The 22,822-nt window shown below is 39.5% G+C and overlaps 2 protein-coding genes across 2 annotated transcripts; both read right to left on the reverse strand.

The window, feature by feature from the left end:
• Positions 1-344: 344 nt before the first annotated feature.
• Positions 345-6,645, reverse strand: lta (lymphotoxin alpha (TNF superfamily, member 1)). The gene is made up of 8 exons (XM_030394537.1): positions 6,566-6,645; positions 5,860-5,890; positions 5,164-5,224; positions 4,798-4,921; positions 4,507-4,546; positions 3,545-3,577; positions 3,380-3,412; positions 345-1,258 (listed from the first exon to the last, which is right to left on the reverse strand). Exons 2-8 carry the CDS (start codon positions 5,876-5,878, stop codon positions 915-917), a joined length of 654 nt encoding a protein of 217 aa, XP_030250397.1. The 5' UTR covers positions 5,879-5,890; positions 6,566-6,645; the 3' UTR covers positions 345-914.
• A 7,233-nt stretch (positions 6,646-13,878) lies between these two features.
• Positions 13,879-19,210, reverse strand: apom (apolipoprotein M). Its single transcript, XM_030392789.1, has 7 exons — positions 19,017-19,210; positions 18,474-18,613; positions 17,410-17,480; positions 16,133-16,267; positions 14,340-14,438; positions 14,209-14,236; positions 13,879-14,121 (listed from the first exon to the last, which is right to left on the reverse strand). Exons 1-6 carry the CDS (start codon positions 19,128-19,130, stop codon positions 14,223-14,225), a joined length of 573 nt encoding a protein of 190 aa, XP_030248649.1. The 5' UTR covers positions 19,131-19,210; the 3' UTR covers positions 13,879-14,121; positions 14,209-14,222.
• Positions 19,211-22,822: the final 3,612 nt, after the last annotated feature.

Here is a 22,822-nt window from a genome sequence, read left to right on the forward strand (position 1 = left end):
CAACTGCCCTGCATGAAATTAGATTTATTCACTCTGAACGCCACTTCATCCCTGTGGTTTTCATTGTTATTGGCATAAAATTGAGTTAAAGGTCCAATTTATAAGAATTGTTAGATGGTGGCCTACCCGACCCACAGTCCCAAAGCATCAGTATTTAATGAGGAGGGAATTCTTATAATTTGGACCTTTAACTCATTTTTATGCAGCGTTGTAAAAAGTACGCAAAACACTTGAGCTAAAGTAAGAGATAATAACACAAGGTGTTAGAATATTACTCTGGTGAAAGTGAAAGTCATGTTTTATTTTGTTTAATAAATAATATATAATAATAATATATTATAATATATAATATACTTAAATATACTTACATTTCAAAAGTACAAGTAAAAGGAGATTACGTATACTAACATGTCCGTGTGTGCCGTATGTTCGAGTTGACAAATTATTATGATCAGTTTTTTTCTGACGATCGAAATCAGCATTTTTCTTCTCTCACTGCGGATAAAACACTCTAGATAATTTTAAAAACAGACGACATAAGTAATAAGCAAAGCAACTAGTAACTAAAGTTGTCAAGTAAATGTGGGGGAATAAAAGTACAATATATCCCCTCCAAACTGTAGTTAAGTGTAAGTAAAAAGTAGTAGAAATGTATGCTTCAGTACAGTATTTGAGTAAATGTACTTAGTTACATTCCACCGCTGACGTTATTTCCAATTATACTAAAAATCACAGGGATTTAGTGATTATTCATAAATCTAATTTTATTAGATTTGAATTGGACCTTTTAAACAAATATTGGAACAAAATACAGGTGATGAAACACTTTCATACAGAACTACTGATGACATATCAGTCCAACAACCCCAAACATTTCCTTCTTGTATGGTAACAGATCCTTGTAGCCTGCAGCGCTAATGAAGCTGAAAGGCACCCCAGAATGTGCTCTGTCTTAGAAAATCACCTGTGATATTTATACTGAAACTGTCTCCCTCACTGAGCTTGACAATCTTGGCCACCCACACAGATCCCTCCTGTTTGTGTGAGAAGCTCCCCTCCACCAGTTTCTTAAGACGCCGGCCAGGCCTGGCGTTTCTTATCAAGATCACAGATCTGGGCGGGGGACTCACGGTGAGTTCGCTGAAGGTGACCTGGCTGTAGATGAAGTAGAGGCCGTCCTTCTTGCAGTGGATGGAGTCGTTGTGCAGGACGAGGAAGCAGGAGTCACAGCTGTCTAAGTGTTCCCATGAGTCTCGATCTGTAGGTACAATAATGAACTCTTCTTTAGTTGTTCAGCTGTTGAAAAAACACCTTCCTTTCACAGATGATGCTTCAGACAGTGACATTTGAGACCACTTTGACTCAAGTTGAGGTTCTGTAGGCTACACGGGCCCTCTGAGACATCCACACTCACATTTTCATCTCAAGTTGAATAAAGACAGATAAAGTTGATCTTTCAATTAATGGCTAATTTTTGCCTCCATTTGACAGACTAAGCATCCCCTGGCAAACCGACGATGTCTGTCGCTGTGGGCTGTAATTATAGCTTCTGTTGGCTCAGCCCACATGACAGCTCTGCTTCGGGTTTGTTGAGGTTTTTAGGAACCCACTTCATACAGGAAAAAAGGCGATGTGGTGGGAGGAACACAGCGCATGAGACTGGAAACATGACAATGCTGTACTGTCTGTCTCAGGCAGTGGTTTAGTCTGTCTGTGTGTTTATGCAGATGAGTTATTTGTGAATGTAGTTTACGTGAATGTCTGAGATATGATAGTTATTCAGCTAGAGAGTGACAAACATGCTGTGACAGTAGATACAGTAGCAGCACAACTTTTATGTGCAAAGGTCCCTTGAAACTCTTTTCGAATTTCTCTACTATATGAAACTATTTACCTACTATTTACTATATGACTTTATTATTAACAATATACGGAAAAAGAACAAGAAGAGTTATTATTTATGAAGAAGTTAACACTCAAAAACATAAAGTAAAACTCATTATAAGCCCAAAACTTTACATTTTGGCGCAAATTTGTAATATGTGTGATATCAGCTTTTAAACCCATTAAATAAAGCTAGGATAAAAACAATAATAAAGGGATATTTACAGAAAGTTAATTTCATTCATTTAGGACCCCATCAAACGTGGCAGGAACCTGATCCCGAAAATACATTTCCAGGGCTTTTCACGCGTTTTTCATGTGAAACTTCGATCCGAACTTCTCACTTAGAAATATCAGTTAAAGACGACCTTATATGCTTTTTTGGTTGTTACTGTCCTTCACTTCATGTTAAAGGTCTTGAAGGTTAAGTCTCCGACAGAAGCTCCTCTGTCCCACAGAAAACACTGCTCCCTAAACGCCTCGTCAGTGGGCCGGTTCCCTGACTTGATGAACTCACACCACGTCGCCATGTCGCGCCTTTGCGCAGTTGATGCCGAGCTAGTTTGGCACAGAAGAATTAATTTCAAAACGTGGTTGTTGATAGTAGCGCTGGCTCAGGCATGTGCAAGATGACCAATCAGAGCAGACTGGGTGGTTTTAGGTATTAAAGAATGTAAACCTAGTCTAGTAGTTACCCAAAATAAAATGATGAAGCTGAAAAAGATCATATGTCTTATTTAAAGAACTCCAATGGGGTGTTAACTTTGTTGTTATTTACTCTTAAGTACAACCACTTCCCCTCAGTCTGCCCTATTTCACTTAAAGGCTTCCCACGTTTCTCAGAATGACTTTCAGCAGCTCCCTGAGAACACGTCTAAACCTGCTGCACCGAGGATCTGTAGGTGTCGGCATTTTCTATGCGATAGAAACACAACGACAGCAAGAGAGATCAGTGAAGAACTAGAATAAGGCCTTATAATCCAAACACATCTTGTGTTTTGGTCCATTAAAACTTCTTGGGCAATAAAGTGGCATTTCCGTCTTTTTTGGCGCTTTGAAATCTGAGGAACTGACGACAAAACCTGACATCGACTGCACGTTTCGGAAAGTTTAAATTGTTTATGCTGTCATTGGAAATCTCAGCTTGACATCTCATCATTTATGCCTGACTGATTTCTTTCACAGAAATAAACAAACAACGGATGTGAGAAATGCAAAGCTGAGGAATGGGGGTTTAAAAATGCAACATTCCTCACCAAAGCACTCATTATTTGACAGTTTTGATTTCCCCTCAAGCTCATAGAGCTCCTCAAGACAACCACTGACAGCATTAAGTAGTAGCTATGCTCTCTACAGCTTTCTAAAACTCTAAAATAAACATGACAATATAATTTATTTATAAACACACAATCAGTAAATCACATGGATTTTCCACACAGGAAGAGGAGATGAAAATAAATCTAAATAGTAACCAGAAGAGGAAGTGTTTACTTACGCATGTGCAGCTGGATGAACGAGGGAGAGGATCCTGAAAATCAGCATCATTTAGAGGGTTAGCTGCCGACGCATCAGTGTGGACATGTTCACAGCACATTTAACTTTAGAGTCGTTTCTTTATAAAGGTTTGAGGATGTTGGTGGTAAAACAAGATCTGACTTACCTGTCAACTTTGAGGGAGCCACCAAAGTGTTGACTGCCAAAGACAAGGTTTGAGTTAACTTCAGTGTCATCAGTGTAAATATGACTTGGTTCTGTGTTGATGTGATGGAATGTAAAGTAGAATTTTGTGGTACTCTTATACCTTCAGTTTTTCTAGGCAAAAACGCAACTTTTTACTCCACTACATAATTGTGATAACTTGAGTTACTTACTGAATATTGGCTCCGACAATCAGTCGACCCAAATTATATAGTATATAACCACATGTTAATATTTGTATAATCAGTGCCTAAAAGTCACACTTGACTAAAAGTAAAGATTTAAGGGCTTTCACACACAAATTCTGAACCGGGAGTTTCCCTCAGCCCAGAGCAAAGAGATTCACGCTGCACCTCTTACTAGCTCAGGGTTAAGCACAAAGGTGCGCTGAAGTTTAGCTGAACATTTAAGAATGTTGTCCTACTACTCTGTTTGCCTCTTAGCGCATCTTAGCCGCAGGCTTAGTTGATTTTCTCGGCATAACCCCACAAAGTTGGGGCTTACGCCTGCTCTGGAGCAGAGCCAGCAAGCCCGAGGCAAAAGTCGGGGTCAGCCTAACAGGGCTAACAGCTTCCTTAGCCTGCCTGGGGCGAGGTGCAGTGTGAAATGTAGTGGAGCGAAAGTATAAAGAAAATGAGAATACTCAAACCTCAAAATAATACTGAAGTACAGTTGAGTAAATGTACTTTGTGACATTCAATCACTGAGTATGACATCTTGTTTCGATGCTTAAGTACATTTCATATCCGATTTTCCTCAAGTTCTATTCATATGGGTGACTCACTTTTACCAAAGTAATATTTTAAGATGATATCTTTACTTTTACCCAAGTATGGGTTCTTCTTACAACACTGAATACAAGGTTACTCTAAAAGGCTTCGTTTGAAGTGCACACAGTGAAAGGTCGACACGTAATCAGCGTACCTGTCGGACTGACGTCCGGCTTCAGCGTCGAGACTGCATCCTTAAAAAGACAGAAAACAAACCATCATTCTCTATCATCTTCATCGTCCTTTCCATTACTTTGTCATCTCAGTGGCTCACACGTTGGCATTCACTTCCAAAAAGCACAAGTTGTTCATTCATGTGACATGTATGAGCTACATGAGAGTGTCATGCAGGGATGTGGTGCCCGATGCAGTCGTGCAAAACTGTTCCGACTGAACTGCTGTACAGGCAGTCAGAGTTCTCTCTTCCTGTAGCAGACGTACTGACCTCAGTTGACTTTGGCTTGATTGAAGTGAGAAACGCAGCCATAACCACCATGGCCACAGTGAGGAGACCACACCACACCTGCAGCAGCAGGTACTTATGAGACGACCTCGACTGACCCTCCATTCTGTCAGACACAAACACAGACACTTGAGTTTTTGTCATTCATCTGAGGAGAGTGAATTATTAATAATCATAATAATGATAATTAGTACTTCTAATCATGTAAACGAACTACACTCTTCTTTCACCACAGGCAACATACCATGTGGTCAGACAGTTAGAAAGCTTGCCATTGAATCTCAAGTATAAAACATCATCTAAACAACAAAGGAGGTATGGGAGAATGAAAAAAAAACCTGAGGAGACCTGTCTGACTGCTCGTGTCGCTCTTCTTGATCGAGTCCGGAGTCTCTGTGGCTTTTCGTCTCTGTTTGTTAAATGAAATATTAACATGACTCAGAGGAATAATCGTCAAAACTCTGTAGGTCAAATATGAAATATGACTCAGGTTGTAATAAAAATAACACTGTGCTTTAACCTGAAACTCTAAAATAAGCGTTTACACTCAACTACAGGACCAAATGTAAATCCCAGATTGGCTGCGCTTCACACGTTGCATTGTGGGTATGTACCCTTAGCTCAGAGCCACCAGGCTGGGATTTCACCTCAGTGGGAGGTTGTTGGTTTTTTTTTTGTGTCCTGCACAGAGTGGCATGTCAGTGACAAGTTTGTGGTTCGGCTGTTTGTTTGTAGTGACATAGAGTGAAACTTGATCAATGATTGCTGAAATACCACTGACCCTACATTGTGTGTCAGGGGTCCGTCAATCAAACCTCAGACCTTTAAACAAGATTGTTAGAATGGCGTCTGGGTGATTTCCAGTGGCATACTTTGCATTCCACTGTATATGATGCATGAGTGGGTGCAACACATTTCAGGTTAACAGCATGGCAGAGTTACACAATGACCATGCTGTCACTCAGATTATTATTATGTCTGCTGACACATTCAACTAAACTAACTGTTTTGAAAAAAAAAACAAAAAACTGTATACCTACTCACTTTCAACAGCTGCATTCATCGTGGCCTAGAGCTGTTGGTAAACAATATTGATGAACTATTTAGATATTCAGTTATTCATATAAGTAATTCACTTCTTAAATTATAAGGATCTGCAGATGAATCAGTCAGTTGCAGCCCTACAGTGGCATGAAGCATCCTGCATGTAACAGCATCTGATTCTAAATCACATCCTCACTTGTACTCAGTGTCCTGTAAGCCCTGATAGGTTCATTACTCCAAATGCAGTCAATCAGTCATTAAATACAAACAATATCCCATCAGCCCCCATTAAATCTGGTCCTCTGCACCGATATGAATGGCACATCACATTTTTTTATATGGAAACAGGAAAACTGATGCTCAAGAGAGTCAAAACTGGCATCATGTGTTTTGGTCAGTTGCACCGAAACATTTCATTATTTCCTCTGAATACTCTAGAAATACTGAAATTTGCATCATTTGATAAGAAAAGAGAAAGATAAAAATCCTGTCTCTGATCACGGGTCTTCCCCTTTCATACTTCATGCATCATTTTGGAATATAAACATCTCAACAGTTTTCTCTTAACAGCAATGATCCACAGACCCCCCCGAGTGAAAGCCTAAAAAAAAACCTAGTCGTCTCAGAGGTATCACAGGAACATAAAACAATATTCTGACACACGTTAAAGACAGGAACTGAACTCACTCACTAAATCTTGACTCACCCAGTGTGTGTTGCACTCGCAGTGTCCAAATTCGTATGCTGCTTCTCTCTGAGAGACATGACAGGTTGACAGGGTTTTCCCTTTTACACGGCTTGTAGTGAAGATGAGATGGACTTTTTCTTTCTACAGAGAGCTGTGGTTTGACAGAGAGGAGGGAGGAGGCTGTGGTGTAGGTGGCGCCACTTGTAGATATCGCAGAGCGTATTACACGTGGGGTGAAACTGACGAGTGCCAAACAACAACTGGTGTGAAACCTTTAATGGATTAATGAAACCCAAATGCACTTTCACTTAGTCCGACGCAGATCTAATCATCGCCCTCTTTTCACCCTGGAGTGAAAGTTGAAGAAAATTGTTTAAAAATGTTTTTTTGGATGAGATTTGAAGGCATTTCGGTGACACATAAAGAAATGGGTCTGTGGTGCGGCCCCTCGCTGACACATTCATGTTTGTTGTGGGCGGTTTGTGATTTCCCACGTTTATAGGCCACGGTCAGAGTTTAACACCCTAACAAATATGACAGGGGCTTTTTCACACTGCATTTGATCTGATGTGTGATGAGGAAACACGCTGAACGTCTTTTAAAATGCAGCACGTTCTGGCATCCCTTTGATATGCTGCTGCCTTCTCTCTGTCTCACTCCAGAGTCTATTTTTGGAATGAAAGACTCTCTTACTTTTACTTTTAAGTAGAGTATATGAGTATGTAGTTGACTTAAAGTATTAAGAAAGCTCCGAAAGAGTTCATTCACAGCTTCACGAGGAGCTTGAACACATCCGGTATTTGGATTTTCGAGTACACGTGGGTCAGTTTCATCCACTTTCTTCCTTCTCCTTGTTTGACTCACCAGTTATGCAACAAAATGCACAAAGTTCAATGTTGAAAAAAATTACCCAAAAGTCATACTTGGTATTGGTACTTGAGTAAAAGTCTTACAGTATCTGTTATTAAATGTAGTTAAGTATCAAATGTTTAGGGTAAAAGTAAAATGATGCATATGTATGTATACTGTAAATTGTGGGTTGACCGATTATGAGCCTGGTTGATTATTGGATTCTGTATTTTGCAGAAACAGGGTTTTTAAAAAAAAAATTTAAAAAAAATCTGATTTATTAAAATATGTGCTTCTTTCCCTGGTTGAAGAATGTAATCTGCAAAGTGACTTGTAACTAAAGTTATCAAATAAATGTAGTGTAAGTACATGGGTATTTGTATCCAAAATGTAGTGGATTACAAGTATAAAGTTGCAGAAAAGGGAAACATTCAAGTAAAATACGAGTATCCAAAAACTGTATTAAAGTAGAGTACTTAAGTAAATGTACTCAGTTACATTCCTTCACTGGCAAACTGGGAGTTTTTGTTTTCTACGGTGCACATCAATGAGTAAATAAGTATTACATAAAATCCCTTTTAGACTACCAGGAGAAGAGTTTGAGCAGGATTTCCCGCATGTTGTCTGGCTGTAAACGTGTGTTAAAGCTGTTAAGTATAAATGGTTACCAAAGCTCCACACGTGTAGTTTCCTGCTTCGTGAAGCGCTTGACTATACCTACAAATTTAATGTCGAAATACCATCATGTTATCAGATTATCACACAAGGTTCAATTTCCACCACTTCCTTCCTCCACAAACCAGCTATGGGACGAAACTGCACACATTTCACCCAACTCAAAGTGTTTTTGTGCTTTTTGAGCTGAAAAAGTACACATCACTGGCAGGAATGGGAATTTTTTTTATAAGGTTATTTTGAACTGCTAAGAGGACAGACTGAGTAAGCTGTGCCACACCAGTACCGGGTCAGCACTGAGTGTAAAGTCCCTTGAACATTTTCTGGGGGGTCATTTTTTTGACTGTAAAGTTTTGTTTTGGCATTTCTTATTTTGGCATTTCAAGTATTGCCTATACTTATAATTCAAGGGTATTCAAGTGTATTGGAGCACATATTGAGATACGAATATGTTTTGTTTGATGATGTTTATTGGGACGAGTGATGTCATTTAATGCTGATCATATGTTTTATAGTTCAGAAAAAAGATTATATGTGTACTATATAACGCTGCCTGTGGTGTCAGGAGTTGTTTAGGTTGGCAGGGTGATACCCCAGTTACAAGTTACAAATGTGAAGTGATGTACGACATGCGTGGTCAAAGTAAAACACAATTAAATTGCCTATATAAATATTCTTTTACAGTTATCATTCCTCCTGTTCTTACTGGCCATTAAATGAAAGTGGATAGAAGTTGATACCGTCCAAAAATACGTGTGTCTGGTATTAAGCTACCTCTTTTTGTTTCCTCTTAAAAGTTTCCTTGATGTCGTTCCTCAAAGCTTTTTTCCTTCATTTGACTAAGTCGGACTGCTGAGGCCTCATTTTAGCCTCTAACAGTCTTTTTTTGTACACAAAGACTGTGTGCACACAAAGCTGCCTCATCATGCACAACCTAACCCACTGCAACGCTACTGCTCATCTCATGTAAGTACTGTAAATATCTTATTTTGGTTTATTTAGTCTATTTAATTCTGTCTGACTGTACACAACAACTCCACGTGCCTTTAATTGCCGCCCGGGGACAAATAAAGCATTTTGAACTGAGAACACTTTTATGTTCAACATAAATGTTGGCTGGAATACATCTTCTTTTACCATAATGAGGGAATGTTCTTCATTTACATATTTGGCAAGTCACAAAAGTCTTGATTCTGAAAAGTCCCACCGGTAAAAATGAACCCTGACAAACATCTCTTATTTGGTTTCCATCAAACTATCAGATCTACCAATGCAGTTTTTGCTTGTAGTGACTAGTACATAAACTTTTTATTAACATTGGTGAAGGTTATGGAAAGTTTGTGGTCTGCAGAAAAAGTCTGCAGTGAGACATAACATGCTCAATTAACTTTCACCCTGTTACCAAAACCACAACCTTTTCCTAACACTCGCCCAGTCACCGGAGTTAAAGGAGACGTATCACGCTCATTTTTAGGTTCGTAATCTCATTTTGGGTCACTACTAGAATACCAGAACTGGAATTTTACTTGCTTTAGTGCTAAAAAACCACATCCGTTACACAGCGCTGTATTCCCCCTCCGTCTGAAGCGCTCTGTTTTCGCTAATGCCAAACAAACGCTGGAGCCACTACCGGTAAAATCAACAGACTCTGCTTGACTAAATCAATTGTTACGTGCCAGACTAATTATGCAAATGTGTGTCATGGGGATGTACGGTAGTCTGGTGTCGGGAAGTCATGGAAGCAGCGTTTTCTGAGGTAGCGCCGGAGCTTCTGTTGGTGCAGACTTTGACCTTTTAAACATGCAAAATCTTTTACATGCACAACAACCGAAAGGCGAAAAAACAAAAGCAAAATAGGTCTCCTTTAAGTTGTTGGCATTGTGAGTTTCTACAAACCCAGGACATGTTAAATTTGTAGGTTTTGCACGTGTCATATCTACATTTCTACGAAACGTGTCATATCTTGGGGCAATATTCATTAGTATTGTGGGGCGACAGAATTAGTTTAGACAAAATATGACCTAATTCTAACCCTAACCAAGAGGCTCTTGTGCTTAAACCTTACCGGACCTTTAGCAGAGCATTGCCACAATATTAGATGGAAAATTGAACTTAAAGAAACATAAAGTTTCAACGTATTTAATGTTTCATTTCTTTTACAACACATGGTTGCAGAAATGTACATTTCCACTGTTGCAGGACTTTCTTTACAGAACAAGGTGAGAAATGAAACTTCAGCAGCTGCATTTTTAGGTTTTCTCATCGACACGTACGTGTAAAGAGAAGTGAATGATAGGAAACCCAAACTTGTTTGATCGACTTTCTCCGACAGAAGAGGAAAATGCATGGTATCAAATTTGCTACGAGAAACAGAAACCCTCGTCCTCATCGTTTGATAATAACCAACATTGTTTTTCACATTTGGGTTGAACGAAACATTTCCTCCGAACATAAACCGGCCAGCGATCACAGCTTTTAGCACAAATAACAGGTTTGTTTTGGGATGAGTTTGAACTCGAGGAATGATCACAGCGGGCAAACACTGTTTCAGTGTACAACAGAGTGGCAGACTATTAAATTGAGACAAGCTTGAAAAATTGTTAAGCGAGTTGCACTGAAGCGGCTGCTTTGCTTTAACCCACATTGTGAGAGCAATTGTAGTGAACAGCTAAGAGTTACTAAAAGCTAAGCTACGTCATTTTAACCTAACCGTGCTGTGGAATGGATCGACAGTAAGAGGAATAAAGTTGCATTCAGAGATGAGGATGAGAAATGTTGGTACGAAAACAGAAGTGAGAGTCGGGTTTGGAGGATGCAGTGTGTGACAGACACTGAGGATCAATTTCCATTTCACTTTGGTGCGTTCGGTTTCACGTTCCATGGGACATCCCCAGCCAACCAGCCTATGTTCTCCTGGATTTTGTAAATGTCACCGACTTTCTCCTGTAATATCTCTGTCAAGCGCACACAAGCAAACAAACACACACACACACACACACACACACCTACACACGCGACATGAAAGACGGGTGGGCTGGATGTAGGCTGCAAGGTGCTGTCCTCACTCGAATCAAACAGAGGACGCGAGTGCGGCTGAGTTTAGCTCTTCTTATCAGTTTCCCCAACAGGTTCAACATCAGTTGTCAGCATCTCAGATACTGTTCTAGATTTCACAGTGATTACAAGCAACCGGCCTGGTCTCAAATACAGAACTGTGTGTCCTTAAACTCACCCACCGAAAACCACCTTGATCTTTGGTTTAAGGTCATAAGTTGTCACAACAAAGTTCAGCTGAATGGGATCATTATGTCAGTGTTCAGTCCCGTAGCTCTGCTGCAGACCACATGAATAATCTTTTTATCTGTACACAAGGTTCTGCTTTTCAAGACATCACTGGAACAACCATGTGCCTTCTTGTAAGGCTTTATTTAGATTGTTGTGAATTCAAAGCGAATTCACAACAAAAGTCATCTAGTGACACTTTACAAATTTAGCAGGTCTAGACCTTACTCTTAGAACTTAAAGGGACAGTTCACCCACAATTGAAAAATCAGTCATTATCCTCTGACCCGCATGCAGATGGAAAGTTGAGTTACGTTTTTAAAAAATGTACGGAGCTTCACAGCAAAACAGTGAGGCAGCATTCTCCTAAACACCAGAGGCAGATGGGGACTTGTTTTAAAATGTAAAAAATAGCAGAAAAAAACATCTTGTCTGGCATAATCCAAGTCTCCGAATGCCCATAAAGCCCAAACTGATTTGAAAACACGTCATTTGCTCCCATTTTTAAGCCAAAATCCTGTAGCTGCTAAGCTAAAAGGGAAGTCGGTGCACAAGCTCCAACGCGCACACATTTTGTCCACGTATATCTGGACAGTAAACCTCTGGTAAGAAAAAAAGTGTTCTCAACCAGACTGCACAGAGGGATTCAGTTGATATGAGATCCAGACGAAGAGCGATTAGCCGCAGCCGTTGTCTTTCTGGGCTCATGTAGTGGAAGTCTGCGGGAAGTTAGCAACATGGCTACTGGCTGCTGACCAAAGCAAGAAAGGAGCCGTAGGAATCCCAAGAAACTCTGATCTACAACACCCAACTGTAATCATAATTGGGAGGGTTTTGTTACTCACTGTTATAATAGAAAGAATGTCAGTTTTGAACCATCTCCGACTATTATACACATAATAGCCAGAGAACAGACTCTGACACAACACCGGAGCACTAGATCAAGTGCATGCACATCCATGAACCTCCATCAGCTCTTTATCCTTTGCAGTGTAGAGTTTCCACATTTCATTTCTGTTTCCTGGGGATGCAACCAGGGAATACAAATACCTCTTCCTGTTTTGGTTGCACAGCGGCAGACCGTATGCCTCCTTTGTGGCATCGTGCAAACTTAATCAGGCCCAGTTGCAGGCCAGATAGCATAGTGAGAGTGAGGTTTATAGTGAACAAATCTATATGAGGATGGTGTCATTTTTTTTTTTGTTCAGCCATCATGCCACGGTCACACATTGCGCGACCGTGGGCGAGTGAAAATCGTCTGGCGGTGCTGAATGTGGGCGGTGAAGAATCCGAGGCATGCGGTCTCTCGGTTTGTCCATTTGAGGTGTCAAGCACTCACGTTTTTGGTCTTAGTTGTGGCTGCCACTTTTCACTGGGCAAAGTTCATCTAAGTTGGCTTCGTTTGTGCCCCTTGGCACATACAGAACGGAAGTGAATAGGAGGCGAATGTTGATTTCGAGGGCGGATCACTTACTTATCAGTATTTACTTCAGCATGATGGGTAGAAGCAAACAAGTCGTGCGTTGCCGGTTTAAGTGGGCTTCGGACTGCAGGGACTTTAACTTGTCATGGAGTGTATTTACATTATGTTCCTCCTCAAATCAAACAGTGTGTTGTAAATACGGATCAGATACACTGGAACTCATCAGCCAGTCAGAGACCAATAATGGGAAACCAGCCAGAGAAAGTAACTGTGGGGGAATTCAACTTCTGTTTTTTATGGTGTTTTCATCTCCATAAGCATTTCCACCAACCCCGGCCAAGCTTTTAAACATGTGTGTTACTAGGTGACTGCGCTGTGTTTACTAAATACATGCTTGACGAAAACGAGACGGTCGTGATGTGTCACTGTCTCTGGGACACGCTCAGTGTTGACGAGGCGCAGCGGAACATTGACTTCACAACCGTGTTATTTTGTTTGTTCCGGAGTAAAGGTGAGTTACAGGGAAGGTGAAAGTGGATGTAAATTATGTGTTGCCTGTCCTAACGACAAGACACGTAAACACAAATTAATTGCCGCTACCATAATCATCCTTTCGTTCGGGAATGAACGGTTGTTGCCTAGGAACGTAATACATGCACTTCCTACGCAGAGAGAGACATTTTCCAGGGGGCAAACTGACCAGAAAACTGGGCGTTATCAACAAAACTGCATATGAATAAAATCTGTTTTACATCAGACAATAACATAGAGCAGCAAGAAAGTAATTTGCTTGTGAAATTGAGATTGTAAGTCACTTTAATGGAGTCAGGATTCCGTCACATTTGCCACGCCACTTTCAAATTGTATTTATTTATTGTTTTTGTTTTTTTGTTAATCAGTTCAGAAGTTGCCTTCAAGTTATGTCAACAGGTGTTTCTGTTCAGTGGCATCATGGGAATTTCCCAGGTTTTTGCTGAGTGGTTGTGGGTGGATCCTCCCCCACAAAGGTGCTTTTGTCAACTCAAGCTATCGTGCCTTTGGTTATTTGGACTGAAAGTGACAGGGATAATGAGTGGAAGAACAGACACGAAAGAGTCGTGGCTAGCTTCACTTTTGTTTTATTTCATAGAATTCACTGATTTATTGTTTTTGACACCACATATCGCTCGTTTCTATAATGTAATCTGACACAACTGTAAAAGGTAAATAAAACGGCACATTTCTTGAAGGAAAAACTGCTTTTTTGTTTCACTTTTACAGGGAAATCCACTAATTATCTTATTGTCGTTCAGGATGTCCACGGCTCCAGCGACATCTTGTGAGTAATTGTGTAGAGACCAAGAGCCTGCAATTGTAACCAGCAAGTACAGAACAGGTTGAATATGAATCATTAAAAAAAACATGAAAGTAAAATGTAAAAACTCATGCCTACCTCAGTGATTATATTTAGGTGCAAAACTCTGTAAATGCAGAGATAATTGTTAGATTCATAAAGAGACATTTGACATTCATAAGAATCATCTTCTATGAAAAGAAGTTTAATTTATCCTCTTAACAACAAACCTTTCTTTTGAGGCAGCGTGACGCTCGCTGACATGTTGTTACAAGCTGCGTTTGACACGAACGCCGACACCACATCAGTGTTGACATCACTCTGGCGATCTACAGTGAGAGGAAATTGACAAATTAATGGCCGCAGCAGACAGTTTGATTGCTGTCAAACGTTCACAACCATCACATGGAGTGTGTGTTTACGGAACCTCATTAGGAGTAATAGACCACGTCACACGGCAGGGTGGAAAGTTCAATTGTTGTGGTTAACCATCTTATGACCGCAGGGAATCTGACAAATTATTATCAGTTAGCTGCTCCCTGATTGATTAGCGACAGAACAGTGAAAGTCTGGAGGGAAAACAGGACACATTTTCATTTCATAAATCCCCCTAGCTTTTGTTAGACAACGGCTAATGTTAGCATTCAACCACTTTCTAGCTAACTAATTCTTTGATGGTATTACACGATAAAGTGGGAATGCTGTAAATGTATTTGAAAATTTGGAGATTGTACATCTTGGGCAAATTTATTCAATCCTGAAAGTGAAAAGCATCGGATGTAATCAGATAGAGAGGTGCAGTAATGAGTCCTAAAACACAGAAACCAGTTAGCATTTTTGCTCTTATGGTTCCCTCGTCTCAAAGTCAGTGAGTTCTTTTAATTGGTTTTCAGCTAAATGCCTGAAACAAGTAAAAATTGTTCCAACTCTCACTTTACAACCTTTACATTGATAAGTTTATAGAAAATGTGTATAACAATTGTGTAGTAAGCCACTTTGTGTTGACCATGTGACCAACTGTTTATAGCTTTTCACTTCTAGCGATTTAATTTACGCTTCCAAAATCCCAAAGGTGGTGTTCATGTGTGATCTTGTTGAACAAAACATGCTAGTACCAAAAACTTGTGTTTGCTTCAGAGCTTATTTGTGGTGATAATCCAAAATCTAATTCAAATATCCCATTGTCTTTTTGTTGAGTTCATCAGGCTGATGCTAATTTCAAGGTTGGACTTCAAAAATCATCCCTACAGTATTCTGTTCCCTACATTTAAACAACTTGCAACCTGTAACCCAACAGCGTAACATTTTCCAGCATTCGAGCGTCCCACCCTGGGCTTTATGTCGGATGAGCGCTGTGTGAATGTGGTATATTGTTGGGTAGCCTGTCCACGTCATGTCTGTGATGATCTAGATCTAAATGCTTTGTAGCTAAATAAATCAGAAATGTGTTTTCTTCTCTCTTCACAGAGAGAAAGACAACAAGACTCAAGTAGAAGAGCTAATGATATATCCAGGAAAGCACTCGGAGAGAAATCCGATTTAGCTAAAGCTCAAACAAAACTCATTATACAGGTTATTCTCTAGCTGTTTTTTCTGCAACTGAAAGACATCTATTAGGATGAATTCTCATCTTGGTATTTTAGTTTGTTGACTTAATGATGCAGCTAAATCCAACTGTGATGTTTATTATAGTAGTATTAGCATTTATTTCAATATAGCGTAAATGCTAAAAGTAGAACAAACTAGTTAAGATGAACAAGGAAACAAACGAGTGCATTCTGCATATTTTAGGTTTATGTAGGCACGATGACAGCTATGAAAGTGCTCAACCAACTAAAATAAAGGTACAACAATCATTATATAACACAGTTTACCAGCCAGCTTCAAAGTTTTACCATTGTTCTCAATTTTACTCCTTCTGTAGGAAAGTACAAAACACAGATTATGCAGGACAAGCCCATGAATATTTAACATTATCTACAGATGGTAGCCTGCTAGCGGGGGAGACAAACTGATAGCTTACCATACAGCATGTATCTGTTGAGGGAGTCCACTGAGTCAGACGGACTAAGAGGCGGCTCTAGTTCTTGTAAAATGATGCACCCGGGGCAGTTGGCCCACTTGCCGCTCCACAGCAGGCTCCACCGAAACGTCCTTCCTGGATCAACACAAGAAGACACGAGCAAGGCAGCGTCTGTAGTGACTGACTCTGGACGGGGTCAAAAAGGACGCCATGCACCGCCAAAAAGGCCAGAAGGCGATTCGAAGGCTACAGCTGCTTTCTCTTGGTTGATCAGTTCACCATTAAACTTTGATGGTCTCAGTCAAGGATGGGTTATCAAGCATGCAGCTTTAAAGCACAGCATCACCTGGCATTTCTAACATTTTGATGAATACAGTAACTTTTTGCCAGAGTTTCGGATACGGCTAAATCCAGAAACTGTTTTGCACATCAGAAGCTTTCACAGGTAGTCTGAAAAGTCTGGAAACAAGGGGAAACTTCTAAAACTCCCCAATTTAATACGTTCCATTATTATTTTTGCTGCAGGACAGGGTACTTTCTCTCTTGGTGCACCTGTCTTGTACGGTAAGATCAGTTCAACATAACATTAGAAACTGCACGTTATCGGAAAATAATCTTTTGAAAAGAGCAAGTAGCAAACTGTAGCTACATATGTCCAGTCACATACACGCTGTATGTAACCTTTATATAGTCCTATTGGGATGAAATAAGCTGCAAGAACAGCAATCAGATAGCAGCAACCGTAGCAACACAAGATACAACCCAAATATGTAAGAGCATAAACATGGCAAGATTATTAAGGCATGTGCGACACAACAGCAGCTAGCAGTGATGCTGTGATTCATCTAAAAAATGACTTAAAGAAACAAAAGTCTCAAATCTGCAGCTGCTAGTCACTCCAGGCTTGTCCTTTACAACTCTGTGTAGAAGAACATGTCTCGACAAGTCCTCAACTACATTGACCTAATGTTGATTGTTGTTGATTTGTTTTTTGTGATTTATTCAGGTGCCTATATACGTTTTTGAGGCTGTAAAACCACCAAAGTAAAAGTGATTTTATTGCCGAGCTTTAGCGTTACAGATCAAACAGAAACACTGAGGGGTTTTTCCCGCCTTGCTAAGAATACAATTCTGGGAAAGTTACTGAATCCCTGTGCTGCTTTGTTATAGCATGTGGTCTCAAAATTGCCTCTCTGAAACCCCGTATACCTGCCGCCGTCTGCTGTGTGCACGTGTGCGTGCTCTGGGCATCTGTGTGTGCAGATGGTTCTAGTTACCTTCCAATACCATATCATCCCTGTCAGGACGTATATGATAGGTCCAGGATTGTTTCACGCAGTCGTCTTCCCTAAAAGAATATTTAAAAAATAAAACACACATTTAGCTCGAAGCAGTTTGATGTTTTATAAAATAACGACACAATAAGATGACATTAAGACTTTCATTTTGGAAACGTTCGAGCATTTACACCTTTTACATTTTCTAAATGTCACTTCCCTTATTCTGGTGTCTATTTGTGGTCTCGGGTTTTCTCGTTTCTGTTCTCATGTTGTGTTTTAAACATGCTGCAGATGTCATCATCGATGGAAAGGAAGTACTTTACTGTCTTTTGAGAAAGTCTGGAACGTATTACTGGCTATGTAAATTCTAAATGTAGGTCCTATGTCTCTATATGAGTTACATAATCAAAGAAGGCATCAGTGAGAAGATTGGATATTGCTGTATAAATAAAAACAGTTACTCTTAATGCCTGTCACCGGGTCAGATTCAGAGTTATTTGGTCTGAACAGGTCATACAAATATTAACTTTTTATCGTGGAGCGCCGAGGATGATTGCGGGGTCTCACGGCGAGAGGAAAGAAGCTGCTCTGTATTCTGGTCGTACGGGTACAAAGTTCATTTTGTTTAAATATTGTTATCTCATGTCCAGCTGAGGCCGCAAGAATCAGCCAAAAAAAAAAAAGAAGCTCCTACTAGCTTTAAAAAACACAACAAGCCCATAACACACAATTTTGTTTAAACAGTGGCCCCAACTTGTTAAGGTTATGACCCCTTACCAAAAAAGCCATGTCTGCTTCAAAGAGACATTTGCCCTCTAAATTTCTTCAGATTTTAAAAATGTTTTAAATTGGAATAACAGTTTCAAGATAATTTCGATGGCTCAGTGTCATGATGACGGGCCGGATGGTGTCTCTGTCTCAGCCACTTGTTTCTGTGCTATGTAACTTCAGTGAGAGGGCAGGATCACAGCGTTACACACATTTAGTTCAGCTTACAAGTTTTCAACCCTGTCGTCTTATTTGAGACACTATGAGTGCGTATGAGTGAGTGTGTGCCTCACAAGCGCATATGTCCGGTCAGAAGCAGCGTGTCATTGGCTGTCTTCTCCAAGGTGAACCAGAGGTTGTCCAGCTGCCTGAACTTCTGGATGTCAGCCTCTCTGTGGCTGACTGCAGCTTGAAAGTACCATGTCCCCAGATACTAGAACAGACGGGAGGCACAGAGAGGTGGTATTGCAGAATGAGGCGGTGTCAACGAAGGAGGAACGGAAAATTCTAATACATTAGAAGCCCACAACTTGCGGCAAGGAACAGAGGGGGTGGAAAGTGACGTCTGTGTGGCCATCACTTATTTCTATCTCGGTTAAATCTCACTATCTGCAGCAACTGTGCAAAGCCAACGCATCACTTACTCGCAAGGCCCACTTAGCCAGGGGGTATATGTTGCATTATATCTTAAATGAATGAATCAAAAATTAGTAAGCTCAGCGCACATGGAAAATCATCTATATGTATATAAATAAATAATCCGATGTCCTTATACTTGGTTACAGTTTGAGTATTTTTGGCATTTAATCAATAGAAATCTAGATTTTGTTTCTTACCTGCTCTTGGTTGATAGTCTTGACAAACATCTGCTCAGGTAGCGAGCAAGGAACAATGACCTGATACAAAGAACTACACAAGGCGAGAACATATGACAACACGTCTAACAACATCACTGCAACCGGACAGCTAACTCTTCAATTCACAAGGAACCTGATCAAATGCCTGTTAATCGCCAGGGTCATCTGAGTTTCTGTAATATTCCAGCATGTCTCTTTAAAATAGTGTGGGTGTAGGTAAATTATTAACAAGAGTTGATCTCTAGAGGAGGAGCACATTGGTTAAATATAGGTTGTCTCTGTCCTTCAATGTAAAGGCTGAGATTTAGTGTAAACACATTTACAGTAAAATGAATCACATGTGTTTCACATGGCGAGTTTTGTTCCAAAATCTGCTCAAAGTTGAAACGTAGTGAAAAGCACTCTTCTGGAGGACTGCTGAGTCATCGTTGTCTTGTGGGAGGTGGTGGTTTCTTTTAAGGCATTTAATTATAGAACGTTTCCTACTATTGTAAAAAAAAACAAGCTTAACCTCAAGGATCTGTTACGAAGAAAACAGAGCATTGCCGCTTTTTTTGTAGGTTGATCCGTGCCAACTGAAGAAGTCCCACTCACTGCCTGTCGACGTTCATCAACTGAGAATCATTAACTACTTGTTTGAGGTTAATGGTGACCTTTTATCATCCCACACGTGTGTTTGTCGGTCTTATCAGGAGCCCAAACAAGTTGTGCCACTGTGGAGGACAGAAAAAAAAAATGCAAATACTTTGTGCCATTAAAAAACAGCACAAACGACATATCTAGTGTTTTTTAGTTTTACACAGAGTCATTACTTTTTTTGGAATCAGGGTTGTAATTACACACACCTATCACAGTTTTATAAAGCCCAGATTCACCGAGTCAACTTACTTGATTTGTCCGAAGATATTTAGTTTAATGCAACATAATGAAGAAATTGACTTTTTTTTTTTTACAATTTGGAGTCCCAGCACAGTTTCTGAGTGCAACACCTCTGTTGTAAATACACATCTGAGGTCTGGAAAAATGTATCAGACATAATGTAGATGCAAGCTACAAACAAAACTCATTCCATCATAACTATTTTTTGTGTTGAAAACTTGTATCTTGAAGTAAACATCTATGTTACTGTGATTCCACCCACTGAAGTTACAAGTGATGGGGGCGTTTATCCTGTTTACAAGACACCTTATAGTGGAGCTGTGAAGCTCAATAATCTTGCTTTTTGTGAAAGAAGTATGAAACTTTCAGGGTTTGTTCTTGATGACCTAAGCTTTCATTTAAGATGTGGAGGCATTCTCAGTTTTACCTCTGATGTCAGCTAGAGGTCATTGACCTCTGTAATGTGTCTTTTTCATGCACAAAATTGTAAATGTGTGTATCTTAGGATCTAAATGTGATAGAAATGTAAACCAAATATGTATTTCTAAGCTTCTGGGCATGAGGAACTCATGTATGCCATTGATAGCACTCTAAGAGGTCAACATCATTAAGTGCAGTGAAGGTTACTAGGAATGTGAGTGGCTTAAGACGAGACACTGTACGTGAATGGGTTAAACAAATTAAATAATAGATATCACCATAATACTTTATCAGTTGATTACTCATGTTAAGCTTAGAAAAAAATGTATTGCACGTTTTTGTACTTTAATGTTTAAATATGCAAATGAGGCCTTATCTCATTAAAAATGCGCGTATTTGCATATATTTAAAAAAACAAAATCAGATCGCGTGATAAAGCTAGGCAAAAAAAATATGTTTTTCATTTTGTTGTCATATTAGATGGGAAAATGATTACAGAGGGGTTTAGAGACATCTACTTCTGTTATCCTGTAAATTAGAATATACTGTCAATAGCCAGAGTTTTTAGAAATAATCATTTTCCGTGATAAAATCGGGGTTTTTGTGTAAATGAGAGGCCAAACCACGTGGAAATATCTGCATTTTCCCTTCGTGTAAACAGGATCTTATTCTCCCACAGTATGTGTGTGTTAGGGCTAGAGTGTGAAGTGTGTGTTGTAGCCTGTAAACAGCAGACTCAGTAGTATAATTTTGCCATTGAATCTTTTCTTGAAGCGCATTTAAAATACATTTGCTAACCTCAACTAAATATCATCTGCTAATCTGCTTCCTTTTTTGGAGTGTTAGCTATGTGTGAGCAGAGTGTCAGCTGTGTTACGTGTGTGTTACGGGTGTGATAGGTTGTGTGTTAGGGTTAGCTAGAGTGTGAGGTGTGCGTGGTGGCCTGTAGTGTTGAGGTACTAATCGTGGCTTAACGCCATGTGCCAGTAGATTTAGACAAATGTCCTATGCCCAAGAAACCCAAATCACTAATAAATTGGGATCTTTGTGCTTTGTGTCAGTTGGACACCAATGAGGTAATACTAGTCTGCTGTTTATTACTCTGTACTGTTGGACAGTCAGAGGAGAAAGTGAGAGAGAGAGATCAGCACATAACCTTTAAGGTTCCCAAGTGCTGGAACTTCTGAAACCACACCCATTGCCCCACCCTGTACAGCAGAACTGTGGGAAAATAATATCCCATTTACACAAAGGGAAAACGCAGATATTTCCACGCGGTTTGGCCTGTCATTTACACGAAAACCCGGATTTTATCACGGAAAATGATTATTTCTAAAAACTCTGGCTATTGACAGTATATTCTGATTTACAGGATAACAGAAGTAGATGTCCATAAACTCCTCTGTAATTATTTTCCCATCTAATATGACAACAAAATGAAAAAAATATTTTGAGCCTGGCTTTATTACACAATCTGATGTTGTTTTTTAAAAGGTATGCAAATTAGTGCAAATTTTAATTAGATAAGGCCTCATTTGCATATTTAAACATTAAAATACAAAAAACTTGCAATACATTTTTTCTTAGCTTAACATGAGTAATCAACTGATAAAGTTTCATGGTGATATCTATTTTTTAATTTGTTTAACCCATTCACGTACAGTGTCTCGCCTTAAGCCACTCACATTCCTAGTAACCTTCACTGCACTTAATGATGTTGACCTCTTAGAGTGCTATCAATGGCATACATGAGTTCCTCATGCCCAGAAGCTTAGAAATACATATTTGGTTTACATTTCTATCACATTTAGATCCTAAGATACACACATTTACAATTTTGTGCATGAAAATGACATATTACAGAGGTCAATGACCTCTAGCTGACATCAGAGGCAAAACTGAGAATGCCTCCACATCTTAAATTAAAGCTTAGGCCGTCAAGAACAAACCCTGAAAGTTTCATACTTCTTTCACAAAAAGCAAGATTATTGAGCTTAACTGCTCCACCATTACCATCTTCATGATTTTGAAGCTGTGATTAAGTTAAATCATTACATAATGTTGCTTTTAATATTATATAAAACTAGGGAAAGCAGCAAATGTTAACATTGGAGAAGCTGATCTCAGTACATTTTGGCATTTTCTGCTCAAACATTACTCCAGTGATTAATCAATTGTCAAAATAATTGAAGATTTTCTTTTTAATGCCTAACTGATAAACAGACTGCTTCAGCTCTTTATAGACTAAGATTGTTCAACATCTGAACAAGTTGAATTAATGAGTTATATATTGATTTGGTCCCTCGGATTTAATTTATTTTACTTTGTTTTACTGTAGATTTTGTTATTTGTACGCATTTGTTCTTATTTCTTCATTAAGTTTGCTGCTATGAAACACCATGAGGTATGTTCAAAAATGTTGACGCCTGTTTGTTAATTGAAAATGCGGAATAAAGTTAAAAACACATTTTTTTGTTTTTAAAAAA

The sequence above is a fragment of the Sparus aurata genome, chromosome 17 (genome assembly GCF_900880675.1).
Source record: "Sparus aurata chromosome 17, fSpaAur1.1, whole genome shotgun sequence".
NCBI lineage: Eukaryota > Metazoa > Chordata > Actinopteri > Spariformes > Sparidae > Sparus > Sparus aurata.